General features: G+C 47.9%; 5 protein-coding genes across 5 annotated transcripts; 1 reads left to right on the top strand and 4 right to left on the bottom strand.

Moving 5' to 3' along the window:
* Positions 1–438: 438 nt before the first annotated feature.
* On the bottom strand, positions 439–1970 carry N7447_006974 (uncharacterized protein; the record flags this gene model as incomplete). Its single annotated transcript, XM_057231236.1, has 2 exons — positions 439–1607; positions 1712–1970. The coding sequence occupies 2 exons, from the start codon at positions 1968–1970 to the stop codon at positions 439–441; spliced, it is 1428 nt and encodes a 475-aa protein (XP_057086326.1).
* Positions 1971–2266: 296 nt separating this feature from the next.
* Positions 2267–3677, bottom strand: N7447_006973 (NCBP3 domain-containing protein; the record flags this gene model as incomplete). The annotated part of the gene is made up of 2 exons (XM_057231235.1): positions 2267–3517; positions 3582–3677. 2 exons carry the CDS (start codon positions 3675–3677, stop codon positions 2267–2269), a joined length of 1347 nt encoding a protein of 448 aa, XP_057086325.1.
* A 2289-nt stretch (positions 3678–5966) lies between these two features.
* Positions 5967–7999, top strand: N7447_006972 (putative glycosyl hydrolase; the record flags this gene model as incomplete). Its single annotated transcript, XM_057231234.1, has 2 exons — positions 5967–6849; positions 6918–7999. The coding sequence occupies 2 exons, from the start codon at positions 5967–5969 to the stop codon at positions 7997–7999; spliced, it is 1965 nt and encodes a 654-aa protein (XP_057086324.1).
* Positions 8000–11805: 3806 nt separating this feature from the next.
* Positions 11806–12753, bottom strand: flbD (putative MYB family conidiophore development protein FlbD; the record flags this gene model as incomplete). Its single annotated transcript, XM_057231233.1, has 1 exon — positions 11806–12753. One exon carries the CDS (start codon positions 12751–12753, stop codon positions 11806–11808), a length of 948 nt encoding a protein of 315 aa, XP_057086323.1.
* Positions 12754–18658: 5905 nt separating this feature from the next.
* Positions 18659–23662, bottom strand: N7447_006970 (uncharacterized protein; the record flags this gene model as incomplete). The annotated part of the gene is made up of 3 exons (XM_057231232.1): positions 18659–19285; positions 19336–21946; positions 21996–23662. The coding sequence occupies 3 exons, from the start codon at positions 23660–23662 to the stop codon at positions 18659–18661; spliced, it is 4905 nt and encodes a 1634-aa protein (XP_057086322.1).
* Positions 23663–25068: the final 1406 nt, after the last annotated feature.

Below are 25068 nucleotides of genomic sequence, written 5' to 3'. Positions count from 1 at the left end.
TTAACGTGCCAAGAATACCTCCCAAGTCCCCGATTGCTATATATCCTGTCTTGATTCTTTCGATCGCGACAGGGTTCATAGTCAGGGGGCCTACATTCCGTAAACAGTAACAGTCATTTTTATTTAGCCAGGTTCGAATCAATTCATTTACATTTATTATTCACTTTTACATTCATGATATTTCATATTAGCGTAATATTTGTAGGAGCGCTACAGCTATCAAATGTTACACATGGAAAGGCTGATTTGCCGCCTATGTTGTATATTCTGAGTATATTTTGCGGCAACCATTCTTATCCATCTAGATATACCACTAATAAAGGGAAGAAATATTTAACAGCAATTACATCCAAAAAGATATCCGAAATGAACACCGAAAAGACTTAATGAGGGCATAAACGACCAACTACATATTCTTGTTGAGTATAATTATAAAGGTCATACCTTCCAAACAACCAACTTTTTATCAAACCCACCACTGATAACCCATTCCTCCCGGACGGGGTCACCCTCTTCCTGGGGTACATCGACATACCCTGACCAAACAGTCCTCACCTTAAAGCCCGCTTCATGACCACCCTTCAACGTAGCCATGACCTTTCCGGTTTTCGTCTCAATACCACGAACCACGCCATCATCTCCATTAACCCAAATCCCAGACCCATCAGGCCGCCATGTCAACTGCGGCGTGGAGTAATCAGTCTGCGGGGCGAGGGTGTTTGCCTGCACGAGGATAGCAGCATCCTCACGGTTCTCTAGTTCCAGCGTCGTCATTGCTTGAGATGCCTGTGTCACTGGGTCCTCTGAAGCGACCGATGTCTCTGTTGCAGGGAATAGCAGACGCACGATGATCACTTTCATATGGGGCAATGACGACGTCGCTACAGCCAGGAGGCTCGAGTCGTGTGGACTGAGCGCCATATCGCACAGCGAGAACGCAATCCAGGCATTGGAATGGGGTGCTAGGTTCTGGTGTCCAAGAAGGCGAGCTTCCGGTGCTCCTTCTACCTTATAGTAGTAGATATGAGTCGAGTCTCTGCGTGAGACGAGGAGCAGCAGCTCGTTGGTGTCCACATGTGGTGCAAACAGCAGTGATTCGGGGTTTGAATTGAGTTTGATGCGTGTAACGGGCTCGCCAATCTTGAGTGCCGGTGCGTTTGCTTCATCGGGGATATTGAGGCAATATAACAAAACATGCTCGTCCCAGCCGGCGGTGGCAACCCACCACTTAGAAGGATCTGTCTTGTCTTCGTAGGCTACCACCTTCACCAGGTACTTTGCATGGTCCTTTCTGCTGTCAAGCGTTTCAGATCCATGTTGGAGGATTAGCTGGCCGGACATGTTGCTCATGAGGATGTATCGGCCCTGGAGGATCGAGGCAAATGACAGAACGGGTGTAGCAGAGAGGCCCGAGAATGACTTCAGAGCCGTATTGCCTTCTGCTGTCTCGAATAAATGGACTTGTTTGTCTGCACTCGTGGAGACGATATAAGACTGCGCCGAGGCAGCTCCATCGACATCATCGCGAGGTTTCTGCCATTTCTCTACCGACGCAGCAAGGATATTTGATGATGTCGGCGTCTGGATGAGAGCAGGTTTTGATGGTGCTAGTGGTCTGTCAGATTATAGAACAAAAACAATTGCAAATGAAGCTTGACATGTAAAGCCGAGTCCCGGTGACTTTTGGTTGCCATGCCAGAATAACACTCACCTGGCTGGCTCCATAAATCCGACTGTTGATGACCCTTGCCATATCTTTCAAAATCCACGGTTTGGTCGTATGTGTTCTTCTCCTCGAGCAAGCTTTGGATGGTCCAGTTGTTGGTGTCATCGCCCGAGGTCTGCCCCACGTCGGGAGCAAGGTCAGCCTCGCGGAGAAAAGCGTTCAGTGTCTCAGAATAGTTGTTGCTGCGCAGGAACCGAGCAATTATAGCACATGATAGTGCATCTATTGTTTTGGAAGGAGGCATGCTTGCATCTGATGTCTCAGAGAGATTTTGGTTAGGGAGAGGTCAGTCGTGGCGCACGACACCCGTGGACTGCTAGACGAATGTTGGTTTAGTTTACATCGTATATTCAGTTATTATTCGGAGAGTACAGAAGAGTGTAGGTGTTTCACTAGAAGAGCAGAGTATATATCATTATAGAATTTTTATCAGACAATCGATTTCACCATCCCACTCGCAAACGCCGGGTATCCATCATGCTCCCGTGAAGACCCCTAACAATCAAGCAAATGCAGTTCTCGACCTATCGCTTAGTCTCTTCAGCTGAACATGTCCTCTGCCCGACGCCGACGACCGCCGCGTCCTTCTAGTGTATCAGAAAACAGTTCCTTGCCAGCGTTTGCGCTAGGGCCAGCGTTGGTGTTATTGTTGGGGACATTGTCAAACTTGGAAGGAAACAGCTCGCGCACCGACGCACCCCGGCCTTTAATCGACATGCCATTCGATGCGCCGCCTCGGATGGCAAATCCTTGGTCCTCGGTGGCTGCGGCTGCTCCACGAATGCGGGCACCATTGTTGGTGGAATCAGGGAAGAGCTCAATATTGCTGTGGCGTCTGTGCTCAGAGGTGCCTGGGACAGAAGAAGCGTCGAATGCATCTGACCGACGGTGGTGACTAGACTTGCTAGGCAGCAACTCCTTCTTGATGTAGCTAGATGCGGGCTTGTTTGGGAAAAGCTCGCGGTTTCCTGACTCGCTCTGGTCCGCGCTTGGGAAAAGCTCCCTATCCTTATTCTTACGACCGTGTCGTGGCGACCTCTCACGGAACCGCCTGGTATTATCACGACCACCTCGCTCGACTCGAAGTTCTTCCTCCAGCGTGTCTCGTCCCGGAGATGCACTGCGGTTCCGGAGACGTCCACTTGATCGGCCCTCGTCCTCTGGGAACAGGTCCCTCTGGCCACGACCTCTGGGCTGTGCCCGAGCGCGCTCGGGTTCAGAGCCAACGTTATCACCGTACATGTCGGCGTTGAAGTGTTCGTCCTCGTCGCGGTCTCGGCGGCGTCGGTGCTCTCGGTTGTCGAACTTGCGCCGCCTGTAATCACCATCACCTGCATCGTCGCTATTTCTCCTGTCGGCAAACTCTTGTCGCAAGCGTTCTCGGGGATCATGCTCGGGGTGCATGAGGTAGAAGCGACTCTTCTCATGGGCGCGGGCTTGCTTTCGGTCCGATTTGACAGCCGATCGCACTTGGAGGACGGAATCAGGGTGGGAGGAGAGGAGTTTCGCCGAGCGGAGACGCAGAGGTGGCAAGGTAGACGCGTCTTCTTCCTCAGCGACTTGCGTGAGAGCTGTGAGAGCTTGAAGGCCGATTTCGGCGGAGGAGAAGATGATGTTGGCGGATGTATCGTCAATCCATTCAATACGCACTGGTTCATGTCCAGAGCAGTCATGAGCAAATTGTTTGATATTCTCTGTGGTCATTTCATCGACGCCGCGAACATGCACTTTTTCGTAGACCGCTTCATCGGAGAGGGGGTCGAGGGTGGGTTCCAAGTTTGTGGCTGTTTCCTATCACTCGACACATGTTAGTCGACAATCGATTATAGCTATAAGGACAAAAGAAAACACTCACCACATGAATTGGCTCGGGCTCGGGCTCTGGTCCGAGATCAAGGTCCATGTCGATGTCCATGTCCGCAGTAGGAGCTGCGGCCCCGCTGAATGCCATGATTCGGGCTTTGCTAGATGAATCGAAGGTTCAAATCAAATCTCAGCTAGCAGTTCGAATGGAATTAACAACTGAGTGGATAGGACTGAGCAATGCAAGGTGAAAACCGTGCCCGCGGTAGCTTCATTCTCTATCCTGATAAGGAATAGCGTCCTTTTTCCGGGGAACACCAGTCATCAATATCAACCTCCAGGGCTCCCGTGGACGTCTAGCCTTATTGTTGTCGATCCTGAGGACGAATTGAGAAGGAAATACTATTCGTTTCGATGGCTGATCTTCAAAGGGTTGAAACAACAGGAATAGTGACATGGTCTCTAGGACACCCTACCAAAGTATTCCAGGTTATACATAAAAACACAAGTCGTCTGCAGGGTTTAAGTTTTTTTTTTTTTTTTAAATAGCATGTATGAAGGCAAACCACATGAGAATTGTTTTGGAATTGGTGTTTAATGTCAGTTTTCCAATAGCTTCAAAATTTCCGTCTGATTCAACACTCTTGCCCACTCAGTTACAGTACGGCCATTTGCATCCTCGATGCCGATATCTGCTCCTCGGCTGAACAAAAATGTTATTGTGTCCAACTTACTGAGTTCTACTGCTGTGTGCAAAGGAGTTCCTAGGCTCATAAGATAGAACCGCCCAAGGGTAGAATAATCCTGATGCATTGGGATGTTTAAGGGGCACCGTTTTCAACAAGTAGTGTTAAGACCTCGTTGAGTCCTGTTTGCCGATAAATTGCATACTGAAGAAGATGTCCCTCTTGCAGGTCACCTCCGCGACGGAGGTTGATGATCTTGATAGGAGCGAGCTGGGCTACATAAAAAAAAAGAGTACAGTTGATATCGCATCGTCGATTTGGGTTTGCTCCATGTTCAAGAAGCCAATTGATCATTTCTTGGGAATTGGTCGAAGCTGATAGGTACCTCTGGTTGAGGTATAATATCCATGTTGAATAAATATGGAATGCAGTAATATATATTTGCCAGGTAAGAAAATAGTTCTTTAGTCCAAATGATTCAACAGCGGAGTTGTGATCCTCCCAGGAAACCTCCAATCAATTCATGTACTTATTCGCTTCCCGACATAAGTAAAGGCAGTCATAAACGGCAGAATTCAGGACTCGTAGGATGTAGAGAATATGAACATAGCTTATGTTCTAGTTAGTTATATTGTGTCTGTGGTTATGTCATGGTCATCGGGGTGCTCAAGTCACGCCTTGATTGGAGTCTAGTCAGTGTAATATCCTACAAGACTTGTTTATCACAGTCCATCAAGTGTCATAGAGAAGAGCATAACTTTTACAAGGCTCCCCGGTACTCTGCAGACCATGCCCAGCAAAATAAGCTACTTATGCCACTAGGTAGTATAATACTTTTTCCAATATTTGATTTAGAAATTTGCTATATCGCCCACTTGAACCAGACCTTGATCCATGGCCTCATTCCAACAATGACCAATAACCCCAACCTACAATTGCTACATACCGGCCACGGTGATTAGAATATAATCCCTTCTCCTTGGCCTCAACCCAAGTAATATCATAATGTCACTCGAACGCTTGCTCCCACCTCGAGCCCGGAATAGTCTTCCGTGGACATTTCTGAAATCGTATCCACGTCTGTTGCAACATCACCATGAGCAATTGTGTTGCTCTCTTACTTCTCACTCGAATTAGTGGTCTGTTCTGACCACACGTCGAGTATTGGACGCCGAAGTGAGTACACCGTGAGATGATGTGTGTTCATTTTGCGTGTTCATTTTTCCTGTTTGTTCTGATGTCGTTCATACCGTCCTGGTTTTTTTTTTTTTTTTTTTTTTGATGCGAATGTCCCTCATCTCATTCCCCATCTTTTCAATCTTGTTCATTTTGTCCTAATATGTTCTTTCAGACAATCCGAACCTATCCAAACTAGTTTCCTATTTTGGAAGACACGGGGTTGCATCCTTGCCCTATCTGGAAGTCGACTTTAGGCTAAACTCGTAACGGATACTACCTATGACCTCGAGGCGTTTAAAAGTAGACATCTCCACCTTAACCTCCAGGAGCTGTCAGAAGTTCTCTCCAACAAATGAGTGTTGTTACTGGTACTTCCTGTGGATCTGCAGTAATTGTCATTGGAAATAGCCATGACACAGCATCAGGACTGCAGAATGAGGGGTACATGCCATTCCCTCAATACTTAATGACCGGCTCTTTGAACTAGACCGCTCATCTGTCCAGCACAAATCACCTCTTGTGCTTGTTTCCAAAAAATAGCAGATTAACCGCTAACAATCTCGTGTGTCAAAATGCTCTACGCCGAAGACGACAAGCTTGTCTTCCGTTTCGATGACCACATCCTCTGGGTGCAGCCATGGGGCGAGAATGCCTTCCGCGTGCGAGCAACAAGACAGGCATCAATTCCAACCGAAGATTGGGCCCTGTCCTCCAAGCCATCCAGCCCAGCCCCAACCATCGAGATATCCGCTGACCAAGAAGCGACCATCACCAACGGCAACATCAAAGCAACTGTGTCACGCAGAGGCAAGATTATCATCTACGATTCGAAGGGAAACAAACTCCTTGAAGAGTATGCTCGTCACCGCCAGGACCCGATGGACCCCAAATGCAGCGCGCTGACTGTCGAAGCTCGCGAGCTGCGTCCCATCCTGGGCGGCGACTACCACCTCACCATGCGATTCGAGTCTCTCGATCATAAAGAGAAGATCTTCGGTATGGGCCAGTATCAGCAGCCTTACCTGAATCTGAAAGGTACAGATCTTGAGTTAGCGCACCGTAACTCCCAGGCCAGTGTTCCTTTTGCGGTTTCGTCACTTGGTTACGGCTTCCTATGGAATAACCCTGGTATCGGACGGGCGGTTCTGGGAACAAATATCATGAGCTTCGAGGCGTACTCGACCAAGGCATTGGACTACTGGGTTGTAGCGGGTGACACCCCCGCGGAAATTGAAGAAGCCTATGCCAAAGTGACAGGTTATGTTCCTATGATGCCGGAGTATGGTCTTGGTTTCTGGCAGTGCAAGCTCCGCTACACCAACCAGGAGCAGTTGCTCAATGTTGCGCGCGAGTACCGACGTCGGGAAGTGCCTTTGGACTTGATTGTCGTCGACTTCTTCCACTGGAAGCATCAAGGAGAATGGAGCTTTGATCCGGAGTTCTGGCCTGATCCACGTAAGTTATCGTTCTCTTTTTTATATCGTCAGTAGCAAGACCTACTAACAAACAATGTCCGATTCCAGAGGCCATGGTCAAGGAACTTAAAGAGCTCAAAGTCGAGCTCATGGTCTCCATCTGGCCTACCGTTGAAAACGCCTCCGAGAACTTCCCAGAAATGCTCGAACAAGGTCTTCTCATCCGCCACGACCGCGGCCTACGCGTAGCAATGCAATGCGACGGCGACATCACACACTTCGATGCAACGAACCCAGCAGCCCGAAAGTACGTCTGGAGCAAAGCCAAGCAAAACTACTACGACATGGGCATCAAAGTATTCTGGCTCGATGAAGCCGAACCTGAGTATTCGATCTACGACTTCGACATCTACCGCTACCACGCCGGCAGCAACCTGCAGATCGGAAACACCTACCCGAAAGAGTACGCACGGGGATTCTACGAAGGGATGACCGCAGAGGGCCAGACAAACATCGTCAACCTGTTGCGATGCGCTTGGGCAGGCAGCCAGAAGTACGGAGCGCTAGTGTGGAGTGGTGACATCGCATCGTCGTGGGACTCATTCCGCAACCAACTCGCAGCTGGCCTAAACATGGGCCTAGCCGGAATCCCATGGTGGACGACAGATATCGGCGGTTTCCACGGCGGAAACCCCGACGATCCTTTGTTCCGCGAGCTGTTCACGAGATGGTTCCAGTGGGGAGCATTCTGTCCGGTTATGCGGCTGCATGGTGACCGTGAGCCGAAGCCGGAGGGACAGCCGACGGCTAGTGGTGCGGATAATGAGATCTGGTCTTATGGAGATGAGGTTTATGAGATCTGTAAACGGTATATTGGGATTCGTGAGCAGCTCCGTGAGTATACGCGGGGATTGATGCGGGAGGCTCATGAGAAGGGAACTCCTGTGATGAGGACTTTGTTTTATGAGTTCCCATCGGATGAGCGGGCTTGGGAAGTTGAGACTCAGTATATGTATGGGCCGAAGTATTTGGTTGTGCCTGTGTTGGAGGCAGGTCAGCGCACGATCAAGGCATATCTGCCTGCTGGGGCATCTTGGAAGCTCTGGGAGAAAGATGTTGTGTATGATGGTGGTCGCGATGTTGAGATCGAATGTCCGATTGAGAGTATGCCTGTCTTTTGTCGCCAGTAGATGGCCGACTTGGGATGGAATACTTAACAAGCCGTATCCCGTTCTTCGGCCATACAAGTTTGCTCCCCTGCTACGGTGTCCACAAAAGTACCAAGTCTTGGTGAACTAGCCTGCTTCTTTTCTATTTCCATTCCCATTCAGTCTACAAGTAGCCGTTCTCCGCACGGTGGCTATCTCATCATGTCTCCATCTAAGTTGGTACTAGATATCAGACATCCGATATTCCTTCTAGCCAAGCCGCCGTCGCCAATTTATCCCGGCAAGTTACATCCATTCAAGGCAAGTCAACTCCTCGTCCACATTAGGAAGGACTACGCCAATGACATCAATTTGCCGCATTAAGAAGCCCCTGGAGTTGGAAATTGCCCGTATACAAGCGCGTACTTAACATCAAACATCAGATACTCCTAGCCAAGCCACTGTTGCTTAGTTTATTTATCCCAGCAGACTAGACATCTAGACAGGACATATCAAACTTCCTAGCCACATTAGGAAGTACTACGTTAATACCAATCTACCGCCACAAAAAATCCCCTGGGGTATGCCTTCAGCGCAATTGATGCCCAAGGCAGCAACCATAAATAAAACAAACCCCACTTATGCGTGGAAGCCTATCGAGACTCAGAATCAGATTTCGCAACGTTAGAAACCTTCCACGGTTTCAAGAAACGACATTCAAAAGAAACCCCTGGAAAAGGATATGCACTCCGAACAAGACATTTCAAAACACTGCCACACCCCTGAAAACCGCCACCGGAGCCAATTACCCAGAAAGGCAAATGAAGGACTCAATCCATGGTTGAGGCAGAAATAGCGCTGGAAATTGTGGCTTTATCTCCGAAGAACGGGGATTTACATGACTCTCACACTTTGTCTGCGAATATACAACGGAGTCAGGGCGAAAAAAAAAAGCCTCGGAAAAGGCTCACGCGGGCACCGCCAGTACCGACAGACGGGTACCTTTTGCGCTAGGGCTGATTTAGGATTAGTGCATGATGGCACCGAGATTCTCCGTGTCCAATCAGGGGGCTGTATTATAGAGAGCGGTTATTGCGGCTTTGTCCGGCTTTTGAGTATATTAAACTATACGTATTGTATCTATCTTCAGATTGATAGTGGGGTAGTTTTATATGCAATATATTTTGTAATTAAGTGTCGATGTCTAAGGGGACAGGAGAGATAGAAAAGGAGACACAGACGTAAGTCCAGATTAACATCCATGGATGTCGATGTCTCCAAATCTCCCGTAGATCTCGATGTAATGGATCCTAAAATTGAGCTCGGAAAGGACACTCGATAGGGCGATATGGGCGTCGATCACAGGATCTGGGAGCTTGGAACGCAACGGTACGATGAATCCATGGATTGAGCTGCAACGTGTGTCCATAGCCATGGACCTTGAGAAACAGTCAAATGTGTATTTGTATTATTACCTAGGTATGTGATATACCCCTGATCCATCCCTTCTCGACCCATGGTTGTGCTCAATATACACTCCAACGGCTCGTTTCAAGAAAACCAGATCTGATCTTGGCGCCGTTTTCCATATCGCAGGTGCCGATAGGTGGTCAGGGCAGTGTTAGCGTCGTTAGACTTTTCCGTCACCTCTGCTTTGGGAGGAATAGAGTTTCGTGGGGGTGTTGCTTTTCTTGATATTCGGATTTGTGTTTTTGTGTGAGTATACGCCATCAATATCCTAGCACATACAAGGGATAATATCAATAAAAATGTAGAAAGTAAATAGTCGACGCCATGACTGAGTTTTCTACCGTGTGAGTTCCACGGTCCGCATCCCGTTTAGTTCCACCAAGGGCAAACGGTATGCAGTGGGAATTACGGCGAAAGGTTCAAATTGGGAACCTGCAGATCCTTCACAATGCCAATGTCGAACCAGTAGACAGAGTACAAGCTAAATTAATATTCCATGTACTCCTATCCTGATTCATCGAACTACTGTTGTCCCATCACACTGAATGGCCATCTTCTCGATCCGATTCGATAACTCTCAGAGGGATGGTACACAATACCCGATCACCTCGATAGTCTTGAGCTGAATAGAGCAGATGGTGTGTGGAAGCGATATCTGGTTGGTAGCATCTCTCATGTGGAGTTGGACACATCCGAGATGAATAATCAGATAATTAGACGATCGTAATTCTGCGGCGAAAAAGACATAAAACCAAGACCAAATACAAAACGAAACACAAAAACTTCGTTATTACGATCCCTCAAACCGCCAACCTGGAAACCAAACATGACCCAAAGTCAAAAAAAAAAATACCAAATCTCAACGGCCAAAGCCCAAAAACACCATTAACAGGGGAAGCGGAAAGCAAGCCCCGATGAAAAAAAAAAAAAACACGGCATGCATGCACCTCCACGATCCATGCAAAACCAACCAAACCCCCACCCTTCAAGCCCCGCCGTTCATCCTGTCAGAATGCATCCTGATTGGCTAATCCCAACGCTCACCCCGTATCCAAACTGCATTTTGACTGGGACATCGTTTTCAGGCGGATAGGCGGGATCAGGAAATCAAGGGTTGGACGGATTGGCATAATTACCATACTAGACCTCTATATGTTTTCCGCTCTGTTTCGCTCTCGTTCTAAGGGTATGTTAACAGTAACAGTTACAAGTTAACAGTGTGCTGTTTTGGGACTTGCCCGCGTATGGATGTCAATCTTATTCCAGATCGGGACGGGGTCGAACGCCGTTTGATTTTCCTCCTGCAGGACGAACCTCTCGAATAGACTTCGTTTCTGTTCTCACCTGCGGGAGGTGTGTGTCATGTCTAGGCTCTGACCTGGATCTCTGGTTCTTGCCTGTCACTGTGCAGGTTCATGGTTTATGCATTATGTACATGTAGGTTTTATGCATTACACGCCTGGTCCTGGTTCTAGATGCAGGCCATACATGAGCACGAGTATGGGTAGTTCGTATTCTGTGTTTCCCACTCCCTAGCTGGAGTCTATACATGTGCATAAACTATGTCACTATGTAGTCATCTGCAATACCACGTTGTAATGTACAGTGTCTACCATCTCCAACCTTGCCTTGTCAGACAAACGGGTGGGTCCTTACTTCCGTGCTTAGGCCCTGAGGCATCTCGCATCCCTTGCGTCCATCCTCGTGAGCACGGCGTGTGAGCGGTGGCGCATTCCTCATGAGCAAGTGAAGAACGGAGGTAAATGGTTGGAGGCTGCATATCTGCATTCCCTGTATATTGGAACAGAGGCTGGCTGAGATGGGGGACGTGTGGGAGGACGGTGTTTCTTTGGCTGTTTCAAGGTATATGTACGACTTTTTAGTGTGTATGCATATGTAGGAGGGTAAGAATGCTGATTTTCGGGTAGGGGTTTTTGTGATGTAGTAAGCTTGATTATTATTTAAATTATTGCTAAAAACAGGGTATTATGCCATCCCAGCAGAAATGGAGAGCCCAATCTCTCCAGATTGCATGCCTAATCAGACAAAGAGTAAAGAAAATGTGGAGAAATAATCATTCAACGTAGAACCGAACCTGAAACGCCCAAAACAACAGAGTTTCAAGATCCGGACCGTGGTAATACATATTAGGAGTATACAAAAGGAATTCGTAGCACCTCCTTAGAAGAGAAGAAACACAAAGAAATAGTTGAGCTTTTGGCAAAATGTACAAGAAGGGTTCCATCGGTGGACCCGAGCGCAAAGGGGAATCAACTGTATAGAACAAGGAAAAATGGTGAGAAATGAGACTCGTAAAAATCATAATAAATGCAGGGGTATGTCGAGGGTTGTTTTGGGGGGGATTTTTGGTTCTTTTTTTAGTTGAGCAAGCTGTTCACGCCCATGCGAGTGTCCCGAGTAGGCTCGGATCTGGAGATCCAAGACTTGGGCGAATCCGTAGGCTGGTGCCATGAGGCCAATGTAGGCTGGTGGCCCATCCAACGCTGTGTGGATGCGATCTCTGAAAAAGACTCTAGAGAGCGAGCCGGGTAACTGGGCGAGTCCTCGAGGACGTGAACACTAGGCCTCCGGATCTCGTACTGCGAACGCAAGTCGACAGGCAAAGGCAGGAGTTGTGGGGAGGGGAAAGTGCGGGGTGAAGAAGAGACGGAATTGTGATCTGAAACCATAGAAGGCGGCTCGCAAGAGTGTGAAGCCTCTGAGAAAGCGGGCGAGGTGAGGGGAGTTTCGATCGGTCGGTTGATGGAGGGGAGAGTGTAAATAGGCGAGAGCTGGCGGGTGGAAGAAGCCATGGATGCTCTGCGGGAGGAGGAATATTGTTCAGAGATAGCAGACTCGATGGACTCCGTCCATGAGGGGCGAGAAGAAGAAGAACTGGAGAAGCGGGAGCGACTTGGGCTCATTGCTGAGGCGCGGGTGTAGGGTGCCTCGATGCGGCCAGTATAGGTGCGGGAGGTGGTGGGGGTTGTTGACAGGCCGCGCTTTTTGCGGTTCATGCTTCCATTCCACCAGTTCTTGACTGCATTGTCGCTGCGGTTTCCCAGACGGCGGGCGATCTCAGCCCAGCGCTTTCCCATTTCGTTGACCATGCGCTCGATCATCAGGCCTTCGTCGGCGGAGATGGGCTCTCTGTTTAGCGAGGGCTTGAGATTTTGGTGGAAACGCTCGCGACATTGCTTGGGTGAGCGATAGTGCATGTGTTGAGAGATGCGAACCCAGTTGTTTGGGCCTTGTTCGCGGACCAGTTGGGTGAGGAGTTGGTCTTCCTCTGGGACCCAAGGACCACGACGGTGTGAAACAGGCATTATGAGAGTAGATAGTAGGTGATGGTGGTGGTGATGATAGATGGTATGGGGGAGGGAGTGAGAGAGAGTTGAAGTATAGTTAAAAGTAGACAAGTTATAGTACGGACAATGTCAAGTCTTAAGTACCAGGGGGATGGGTCCAAAAGGAAAAAAAACAGTCCCGCAATGGAAGATCACGATCCAAGATCTCGGAGCTGACAGTTCGGAATAATACAAAGGTAATATATAAAATAATTAAAATAAATAAATACCAGACTATTGTAATCTATAGATCGTGGGGAGTGGGAAAAATGCTCCGTTGGGATCTTCAGTACCACCCGGGAATTCGGGCTGAGGAAAGACGCGTAAAACAGAAAAGATCGGAGTGATCGACCCTGAGCCCCGTTGCTGGAATTCCAAATCATGGCGCTAACAGTTTTTTTTAGTTTATGTTTCCCAAGGTTTTCCTAAGGTTTTCCCAAGGTATAGAGAACGCAGCATATTCAGCATACTCTGTCAAGTAAAAATAAAGCTATAAGCTAAAAATAATACATCCACATAATATAAATTTGCTTATAACATATAATATATGTAAAACAAGACAGAAAGGGGTTCAAAAACAGGGGCAGATCTATCCGAGTGACAAGCGGTTAGACGTCGATTTCCAGCCAGCCATGCACAACACTTTTTCGATTGATACCCGATCCATATTCAATCGGTCAAGTCCGAGATCTTATTGGTTCGATCAGCGTTCTTTTCATCCTCATCCATGGATTGATCCACGAAGTGGAGTGTAGTGGGGGAATTCCATGGTTGACAAATTCGATCTTTTTTTTCTTTTTATTTTCTTTTTTTATTTTCTTTTTTTCTTTTTTAATTACAATCAATAGTATGGGGAAATCGGTGCCTCCGTGCGATGACAGGAAGCTTCGACCCCCGAACAACACCGAGCTGTCCTGAAGATCCAGATCGGAATTAACATTTATTTTGCATTTTTATATCTAAAATATGTATTATTATATGTATGATTATATTCCATACTATTGGCTTGGATTTTTACATATATTTATATACTTTTCTAGTGCCTTGCAGACTATATGACTTGAACGTGACCGTTTAGTTTTTATTTTTATTTTTATTTTTTATTTTTTATTTTTCAATCTTAATCGAGATTGAAATTCGCTTAATGTTAACTAATTTATACTAGAATTTCCGTTTAGAGGAAAAGAAACAATGATCTAAAACGCATGGGCCACCTGCCACCTGTCACTGACAGTTGACCATGGATCCCCCCATGACGCCGTAGGGGGTTGAAAGTGAAATAAAATCGAAATCGGGTTTAACGAAAGCGAGACTGCGGGACGTGACGTGATTCCAATCTGGATATCCTTTTAACCACACACACTATACCGTAACGGCGCAAGTATACAACATAGGTCAATCTATTTTTTTTGGTCCCTTTCCACAGTCCATAGACTATTTACAGTCTAAACACTGGTGTACCAGAAAGAGGATGGATGTATCAGAAGGCGAGATCGGGATCGAACACAGAGATCGACGAGTGCGAAGTTTCCAGACTACCCGGTTAGGCATGTCGCAGCTGAGATCTCATCTCTCTCCACCGGTGGAAACCGTTGAAACGCAAGCCACACCTTTTTTTTTGCTTTTTCTTTACCAGATGGTATTTTGAAACATGAGGATAGGTAATAAAATACATATTGTAATTTCAATCCTCCAGGGGTAGACCTTACATGCATCCATATGGATATACAAGGATATTGATTGGTCTCCAGTATTTGTCATTGTTAGTGGGACTGCCAGTTCGGTTAAGGATAGGCGGATATGGGTTTCTCCTATATCTTTAATCTATTTGATCATTTAATCTATTCTGAAATTTTTTATATATTTTTATACATGTCTATATAGATTAACTATTAATTAATGCTTCGAACATTCGAACAGGGCTATCTATAAGATTTTTTTCAAAAAAAAAGAGAGAATAGTGTGGAGAATATTAATTAATTCCCCCCCTCTCCCTTTCCTTGTTTTCTGGGGGAAACATGAGAGAAAGCGAAAAGGGAAGCCGTCTTGTGTAGCCATGTGGACAAGTCCTCGTGTGGACAGCCAGATCGGATTTCCATACTCCTGGGAAAACCGTTGCTGAAAGGATGAACCCGTCGTCCTGGAATGCAACATCGACTAGGGTGTACCCGAGATTGGATCTGTCACTTTTTCATTTGTTTTTTTACCGTTTACTTAAGGTATACTATTGTTCCCCTGTTCACCAATCAGAGACACGGCAAGTATTTGAGATAAATCCCTGTCGACGTGCAGGGATCACCGCTGATCAATAGTCCCGTGCACTCGAGCTTAGATCGGGTGTTTTGAGTGGTATTGAAGGAGGGAAAGTGTGCTAAAGTAAGAGGATGTAGTAAACACTACGTCTACCTGATACAACAACAATAGAATAGAATATCTCTATATCAATGTAGCAAAAAGGACCTTGAATCAGAAGCTTGGGGTACCCGTCACTAAGAAAGTGGAGCGAACGGTCTCGCAGCTTCCTGACTGTTGGGCCTTCCGCATGGCTCCCGGGGTCCAAGCGTTCCCCCTTTTCGCCGTTTGGGTCACGTGGATATATTTTCCATTCGGAGGTTATTAACTTTTACGTTTGGATAATAATATACGAACATACTTCATTAGTACACTATACGTAATTTTGTTATATGAGATCGGAGTATAAGTAATTACGGTCCAAATAGTAATTTGAATTTAGGTTATGAATTTGAATTTGACTTTTAGAATAGAATTATTTGAATTTGCTTTGCTGATTGGTGGGCCACCTTCTCGGGCTTTAGATATCGGGGACCACTCGCATGGTGCCCGAGCTGTGGGAAACCGTTTGGGCCTTGTCACACTTTTATCCTTAAAAAGTAACACGGACTTGGATTTACCTTTGTACAACGTCTGAACCTCTGACCTACTACAATGTAAGACGTACAAAATAGATATCCCCAAGGTCTTACGAATTACGTCTAAAGGACAGAAATGTAGAACGAGGCCATATCCAGGGCTCGAACTGGTAAAGATCCTAACGCGAACCAGTTCGGTAGATCCAGTTCCTCATTCCCAAGTTGGAAGTTCCAGCATGTGTAGATGATGTATCCAAGCAATAGACTGCCAAATCTGGACCAACTCTATCTATCCCGTCTAAACTCAATCGTTGCCGTGCAAAGGTACAAAGAACCCATTCGGGATTGTATAAATTGATTGTTCATCTTTTTGATGTCATAGGCCATCATCCTTCCCGTCAGGTCAGAGCGGCCAGACAAGGGACCGTGAGTGTCAAAAGTGGAACCTGGGCAGTTCCTGCGGTAAATACCATAGCAAAAATTTGCATCTCTCCACTAGCCTCCACAGTCCCGAACAATTCCATGTATCGGAACAAGCGAGATGGGGCGCAATCTATATAATGATACTGTCCAGAGTCCACTTGCTTTCTGTTTTCAGCCTCGTTTCAGGGGAAAGGTGAGACTAGGGCTTGTGCGGCTTGTGGGCTTGCAGAGAGGGCTGTGAAAGGACAGCGCGTGACGCAACGGCCCCCCATTGTTGGCTTGACCCTTGGCTTACGGATTTATTCAGATCTCGGTTTCGGTCTCGGTCTCGACATGGATCGTCATTGCCAATGTCTTATAGTACCTGAGGCAAATTGAGGGCTTTTTTTTTTTTCTTTCTATATTTACACACGTGATTGGGTTCGGTGTACTCCGTGGATATTCAGGTATAATTATTATTATCAGATGCTTAGATCACTAATTCTACTACCTTGCACGGATAATCTTCGGGATTTATTCTAGCATGTGAAGGATTCACCTAAACCATGTCCATAACCAAGTCCATACCGAATTAGGCCTATTCCAAAAGTACCTATAACTCCGCACATCCTGGATATATCTCCGTACCGTACTTTATACATATCAAAATATTAACATCCATATTATAATATATGATTTTCTCCTGGTGTCATCCATATCCAACCCCCAATGCCAATACCAATATTAGTACAAGCCACAATCCATTCGGTTCCGAGTCCCCGATTCACAGCGGCTAATCGACCGATCCAACGCCCCAAATCTCCGTGGCTTACATCCCCACCCGCGCCACACCACTCACAACCCACCATAGCCGACTCAGCTATGCCGCTATCCATCACAGCCCGGTCCATCTTCATAGAGTGCTTGGGTCCGAGATATGATACCGCACATGGGCATGTGGATTCCGGAGCTCTCGTGGGCGTTGTGAAGCGAACGGGCTTACGTGGCTGAGACGGGAATCTGTGGTATTCCAAGGTTGGTACCTAATAGGAGAAGGTTATGTCAGGGATAACTGGGTTGGTGGTGTTTGGATTTTGATGTAGGGATCCTGGAATTGGTTTGGGGGTTAAAAGGTTCAGGTTGCTTTTGAAGTGTATCAAACGGGTGGATTGCGTTGATCGTGTCTTGGTATGTATACGGAGTACGGTGTACATTATATATCTTCATTGAGACTACAAAATATTCTATAGGATATCTCAAGTGCTGTTGTTATTGTTATTCCTTTATCTCTGAATAACTCGAAGATACAGAACTCACTCACTCATTCATCATTACACACCCATATACACTAAATCACAATCCAATCCCAAACCTCGAGCTCGTGAACACCATGTGGAAATCAAACAGGCAACCTGTATTCAATAGACGGATAAGCGCATGTCTTACCTGGTCCGAGGCGGAGCGAACATGTGATAGAATGGCAGAAATGCCATGTCGCATCTACCGGGGTGCCTGTAATGTCGTAGAGATTGATGTCGATATGGACCGTGGCTTAACGCCTTCTACGGAGTACTTGCATCGTACTAGTCCGGTCAAGATGTACTCCGTATGTAATGCGCAACAGAGCCAAAAACCCACTTGGATTATATGCAGATGCAGATATCCTGATTTAGCCTCCGTCACGCGTGGGTTTTGTTTTGGGGCTGGGTATGGACCTGGCTGGGCGTGGATACAACGGAGACTTTTGGACTAGACGGTACATGTATTTGTCTGGGCTTAGGTGGAGGGTAGTGTGTAAGTGTAGCTGAGATAGCATCCCCTCACAGACTTGAAGACGAGAGTTTAGATTATACTCCGTACTCCATATAGATTCAACGCTCGCCCTGATAGGTTCGGGGAGAACACAAAAACTACTTCGTAGGTCTTGGGGCCGGTATCAAGGTACTGAATATTGATTGGTCTTGGCTACCTTTGTGTGTGAATGAATGTCTCGGAGATTGGATTGGATTGAACGGACGACGAGTCTATTGGTTGTCTGGGAAGGTACCGATAGGAAACAGGGATGTTCAGGGCTGGGATTTGCATGTGGCTTGGATTCTGCATGTGGCGATTAGGCAATTGGGTGTTAATGGTAGGCAGCGGGTATTAGGTACGGGGTATGTATCTTATATATGTAGATGAACGGGTGCATGTGGATGTGATGATACTGCTAGATATAGGGGGTAAAAGCTTACTATGGTAGGTATTGTATATTGTACGATGTTATGCATTATTGAAATGCGTTGTAGATGATCGGCACGGGAAAAGGGGAGGCAAGACTGGATAAAGGTGGTAGATCTGTTCTGCTGTTCAGTAGACCAAAAACTACATGTGTTCAGAACCCCGGAATATAAGACCTAAACGCCTGAAACCATCCAACAAGCCATCTCTTTCGTGAATCCATACGTATACATCACAAAAACCCACATGCAAAACATTACATAGATGATCCAGCCGACGGGCGGAAAGTAGAGAGGTGGATGAGACCAGATGCAAAAAAATTAGAATGAGAATGAGACAGAAAAAAAAGAGAAAAAGGAAAAATCGCTCAGGGGGTATATTCGCAGTGCACATCATAACCAGATATCACCTTCTTCGCCGTTAACCCACTGCGCCCAGACGGCCTCATAAGCATTCTCCAGATCACGCACCCAGCGCGCCGTATCGAAGAGCCTATTCTTATACCGGTCTCGGAACAGTATCTGTCGTATATCCGCCAGTCGGCCGCGGGCGTAGCCTTCATGACCAGAGTACTGCAGATCCAGACATAGACGGATAGCCTTATTCTCGTAGTCTTCGTCTGATGACGCGATGAGATCTTCACGGGCGCGCTGGCCAACCTCGGAGTTGGGGAGCGCGCTGCTGAGAATACTGCTCGCCATGCGGGAGCACATCTTGTACTTATAGCGCGGGAGAGTGAGTAACGGAGTACCGCTCCAGAGGACGTCTGTAGCTGTGGTGTGGGCGTTGCATTCTGGCGTGTCGAGAAACAAGTCTAAGATCTTCGCTCGCGCGATGTGTGTGTTCTTTGGGGCTACGTCCGTGAAGATGATCCGCGATGCTGTCTCTTCGCCGGCCCAGGCTTTAGCGATATCTCGCAGGTTTTGCTCGCCTGTGTCTGGGAAGCGGAGGAGCCAGAGAACAGCGTTGGGGATGCGCGCTAATATGCGCAGCCATGTTCGGAACGTGGTGGGTTCAATCTGGAAGGGATTAGTTATATGGGATGGGAGGAGTGGGCAAATAGACTGACCTTGTACAACTGGTTAAAATTACCCAAGATGATGGTATCATCACTCAACTTGGGGAATAATTCTTTGCGCATTCTCCAGCGCCGCGCTTGTTCTTCCTCCCAGGATACATGCTTTTCGCCAGCATCCGGAGCACTCTGTCGGTGATCACAGCAGAAAAAGGTATCGCGGGTAAAAACAATCTTCTCTCCGTAAACCCAGTCCTCGAGTTCCTCGCCATTGTCTTCTTCCAGGAGACGATCCTCGATTCGTGTTGTGCGCCGGCCGGGGCTCAACGTCTCCGGTGGAATCGAAAGCTGATCCGCAAGGATGTAGTCGCACCACTCGGCACCGAGGGTACCTGCGAAGCCCATGAATGACATGTGAATAGGCGCCGGGCGCGCAGCAAAGACCTCGTTGCGGGCTCCTCGCGTGTAGCCGTTCAAGTTAACCAAGATGTGAACCCCATCTGCAACAATCTGCTGGACCAGTCGATCGACAGGCCATCCACTCGCATCGTAGAACACGGGAGCCTCTTTCTCAATCTGCTGACGATGCACCGATTTGTCGCTGGGGGTCGTAGCGTAACAGTATGACTTGACGCGAGAGGGATCATGCAGCCCAAATACAGATTGCATCAGATGTGCGAGAGGATGGTTGTTGAAGTCTGACGACACATAACCAACTCGAAGGAACGGACTAGGCGGAGATGGTGGGGGGAAGACGGTAGGTGGCAGCCACGGAAGTCTCAGGGTCGATGTTGAGATCCGCAGGCCATTGCGCTGGGAGATCTGACGGATTTGCTTCGCTGACAGAGGAGAAGTGAAGGTATGGAAGGGTAGAACGGTAGGCGCATTCGGGGCAGAAAGACCTCCAGGGAGCCGAGGGCGACGATACTTTGAAAGAGGGTAATCTTTGCCGAAGACATAGCGATCTTGATACCACTGCCAGGTGAGGGACCGGATAGCTCGCTCGATGAGTCGTACAATTCGAGACCCTTCCCATTTCTGTCCGGCCCAGGATTGGAAAAGTTTTGTTAGAGACATGCGATGGCTGGAGGCAAAACGAGTAGACTCCAAAGCAGGAGCCAGTTGCAGACATAATTGCTCTGCCGTGCTCGCGGACAACATGCCACGGCCCCAATATTCGCCTTCTTTGAGCTGTCGGTCGACAATATCTACTACCCGCTTGATCCATCCAGAGCCCGTGTCGGTGTTGAGAGAATCGCGAAGCATCCCTTTCTCGTCAACATGCCATCGATCTCGGAAGCCACGCGCGTTGACGACGCCACCACGGCCTACCCAGTTGCAGACAGAATTCAAGGCATTTGCTAATCCGCAAACTGCCTCGGCGAACTCAGGGTTTACCTTGACAGCACGCTTATAGTATACAATTGCATCATTGACCTTGCCACTATCCTTGACAGCATTGGCTAGGTTTGCCAAGGCGATATCAAAGTTGCCATCGCACTGAACTGCTTGCTCGTACATCTTGATGGCCGCGTGGAGCTGTCCGATGTCCTTGAGCAGGCTGCCGAGGTTGGTATAAAGATGAGCATGTCGCGAGTCAAGATGCAAGCCATAATTGTAGTATGCCAAGGCTAGGGATATTCCACTGCCAGGAACAACTCCAGGGATCTCGAGGTGGTGGTGAGTCTCACCGTTCGGACGCACCAAACCTCTCGCTGGCGGATTGTTCTGGATGCCAGCCAGCAAGATTCCAACATTATTGGCAGTGGATGGGCTAGGTTGGAGGGAGAGGGAAAGATAATAGAGAGCCAAAATATCCCGGACACCAGGGGAAGACCTGGTTGTTCCTGAGGAACCCACGCTGGACATGCCATCTTGGTATATTTTCGCCAATGAAAGGAGAGAATTGCTGGTGGTGGAAGTGGCTGCATTGCGAGCAATACCTTCGGGGACGTGTTGGAGTCCCGGGGGCATGCCGCCTGCCGGGAAAACAAGTTTGGCAGTTTTCAATGCTGTATCCGGGTAGAGCAGGATGCTCTCCTGCGAGTCATGCTCGGATTGAGGATACCCAGTGCCTGGACTGCTAGAAAAGGCAGCAAAAATCTGTTTAATGATGCTTTGGATGCCATGTCGCCTTCGGCCAGCGGCGATGAGAACGGCATCCTCGAATGCCGCTGCAGCACCTGCATTATCACCAAGAGCATATAGCATATTGCCTTTGGCATGAACCAAAGCCAGCATTCTCCCATTCTCCGCACCTGAAATTGCATAACCGCTAGACGCAAAACCAGGGGGTTTAGCGTCGGGTGAGCCAGGTTCTATGCCCTGTGTTCGTCCCATATCATCGTCATACTCGAAAGACGCTTTGTCGTACATGCACACATCAGATACGTTGCTCTCGGCGTCACTCTCGGGTTCGCTGGCGTGTTCATCTGTCTTGAAGCAATCACCGTCTTTGGGGTGACGAAGGGAAGTCTGAACGAAATCAATGATGTTGACAGCTTCCTTGCCTCTGTGACTATTGCATAGTAAACCAATCAGATGTTCGACAGCTTCAAAGAAGCTCGGCCGTAGTTGGATGGCGCGCAACCAGTTTTGCGAAGCCTCCTCTCGGCGATCGAGGGCCAACATGGTGGCAGCAAGATTGGAGATAGCTTCCACGTGCCTGGTACTTGTTAGCATCAATTATCAGACAGCAACTACATTTCACTTACGTCGAGTCACGAGCTATGATCCTCGAGTACCATCGCACGGCTTTGTGATAATCACCCAACCCATAGGCTAGACAACCCCCGAGAAGCATTCCGTCGATCCATTCCCAACGACTTTCCGCGCACAAGTCAGACAGCATCGACAAAGCAGATGCAGCATTAGACATAGGCGAGCCTTCATTGAAAAGAGAGCTACGAGCCCTGGTGAAAGACGACACTCCCGGAGGACAGCCCATGTCACGCAATCCGAGCATATTGGTATCCGACCCTCTGCTATGCACGAATTGATTCAAGGATGGACGGCGAGTGTTGGCACGAGCAAGAGATGTCGAATCGATCGACCTACCCGCGGCATTAAGTTTCTGGTGTTGTAAGTCATATTGACTAGCTGGGTAACTGTTATGGCGTGCGAGGTCGGGTGGAGGGGCTTGCGAAAAGTCGAGACCCGGTTGGCGTGGGGGTTTGGGGTAGATACTCGGCTTCAAGAATCGGGGGTAGCCCTCAACAGTAGCGTTACTAATGCTGTTGCGGCGGGCCTGGTGGATTGTTGCGAGAAGGTCGACATAGACTCCATGAGCCTCAGACAAGACCTTCTCCTTGAAGTCTGCATTCACTACCACTGCAGGACCTGGGTTTTGGAAGCCATGTGGTGGGCGATTCGACCAATTCACGGACTCATTATTTAGTGGTTGCGGCGGTGGAAGGCCTGACAGAGGACGGTTGGCTCGCGCGTGGAAAGGCAATTGATCAGAGTGACGTGGGGGAAAAAGAGGTTTCATCAAAGGATCCTGATTAGGCAAGCCAGGCATGGAGTGCCCCCATGCCAACCCCGAATCTGCGCCTACCGGAAGCTGAGCTTGGTTAAAGGGGGGCTGGTTGAGGTCGTAAAAAGACTGGCTCATCTGCTTTGTAAAGGGCGTGGGGGATTCAAAGCGCGCATCACGAAACGCCGCAGGGCGATATGGGATGTATACTCCATCCGGCCAATATGGACCGAATGGCCCAGTACCCGCCGAAGCAGTTGGTCCGAGACACGATTGCAGGGTTGCCGGTAGGACTGTGGGCACGTATTGCCCATTCTGCAAGAGATATCGCTGCTGCAGAGGCAAAGTCTGATTCAACATGGAGTCAACGCCCGGAGGATAATTGACGGGGCGAACCCAGCTCGTCCCATGCACATCTTGAACCACCTCTCCGGCAATGGTATTGCCTGCGGGGTCATTTTTGAAGACTGGGGGGAAATTCATTTGTTTGGAGGCGGACTGGTCCGACATGAGCTGCCAGTTCTCGGACTGCATCCCTAGTTGAGGGGAAATGAACTGGCCCGGTTCCATCGGCGACACCAAGATATGCTTGGGCGCTGGGGGCTGGATGGTATCGCCAAGGGTTCCATCATACCCCGCAGCCAGCGTTCCGTTGGGGGTTTTCCTCCTCAGGCTATGTTCGGCGTTTGTAGAGTTATAGGCGGATCCATCGCGAGAATCGAGACGTTGAACGGGGTGAGGGAGTTGGATGCGCGATCGTGATATTGGATTGAAGAAAGGTTTGGAGGGGTCGTTTCGAACGGGGAGTGCGTCGTTCGCATCGTACATGTGTTGATTGAGGGAGTCTGTCTGGTAGTGTATGCGGTGCGGTTGAACCGGGGGAAACGGTGCGACGGTTGGATACATCTTTGCTATCTCCTTGATCCAATGGGATCTGGATCCTTGGGGCCGACCAGCGACAAGGGTACCGAAAACTCAAGTCAACGTCAACATTCAAGCATCCTTGTAACGTTTTCGACACCTCATCATGTGAAGCCAAGCCAGTTTGAAGCAGTTCAGCCAGTGTGGCTGGTCGCAAAGAGATTTTTAGATCATCGACTGAGGATAAGAGAAAAGAAAAATTGGAAAATTAAAAATATAAGACGCAAGGGAGTCAGAATGTCCACACGATGATAGTCCAGGTGATGGCAAGTGCGGGCATATGTATATAAAGAGAAGAGAAAGAGAAAAGAGAGAGAAGGTCACGCAAAACCTAGAGTGGACACGGTGGATTCAGGTGGGGGAGTATAAAATATAACATTTTCCGTGGGATATCTTATATATCTATCCTCCCTCTCTTCTCATCTCCATAAATTATCCAATCAAGGAACATCCAAACCCACTTGATCCAACGGCCTCTCCATAAAATGCTAGTGGATCATTGGTTCCATCACGGCGACTAGTGAATCGGTGACGCCCCCGCCGGTGATCGAGTTGAGCCCTTTATGAGACTTGGCTGAACTTAAGGAAATTGATGTTCTGTCTGTTCAAGTCTTATCCTATTCAGTCCAGTCTAAGATATTCCATGTCCTTTTCCTTTTTTTTTTCTCCTGACAGCCTGCGGCCCCCTGTTTGTTGGCCCACCGATCCTTTCCTATCCGGGATTATTCTGGGGTTGCTCGCAAGCATGTCCACTATAAACCCTGTCTTCATTTACTTTTTGAAGGCTATTGATTCGAACACTACAACATATAATATATGTATCCATGGATATTACTAGAGGCTATATCAAGGGCAGAAAACCTTGAGACCGGTCCCGTAAAGTCTACATGTCATAGGTAGAGATCGACAAACTCTGTGTCGCATCCTTTCTTGGCTTGCACAACGTTTCTGTAGGGTGGCAGACTGTGGATTCTTAGATATTTTCATAAAAAGATATTCCTCTTAGACCCAAATATATCTGGATATCCAAACATCCAATGGAGCAACGAATGGAGCAACGAATGGAGCATCCAATGGAGCAAAATGGATCAATCTCCACTTCTCTGGTGGATGTGCACGCACATCGCCTTATCAGGGAAGATCCTCGGGCTATGAGTGGAGTCTAGAATTGCTATTAATTTCACTTACATTCTTCAAATTTTTTAGATATATATTTTACGATTACTTGGATTCAGGCAACTATTCCTTGGAATACGAACTATTTATATGAATGTCATTGGTCGCGCTCGGATACCGATTCGAGGGCTCTGGCGCAGCCGTTGGGATGTTTCAGAGTCACAGCCCTGGAGAACTCAAAAGATAGACAGGGTTGGCTATTTACAGCGTTGGTG

This window comes from Penicillium robsamsonii (assembly GCF_028829455.1).
Source record: "Penicillium robsamsonii strain IBT 29466 chromosome Unknown utg000003l_segment0_segment0, whole genome shotgun sequence".
Taxonomy (NCBI): domain Eukaryota; kingdom Fungi; phylum Ascomycota; class Eurotiomycetes; order Eurotiales; family Aspergillaceae; genus Penicillium; species Penicillium robsamsonii.
This window is presented reverse-complemented; position numbering and strand designations above follow the sequence as displayed.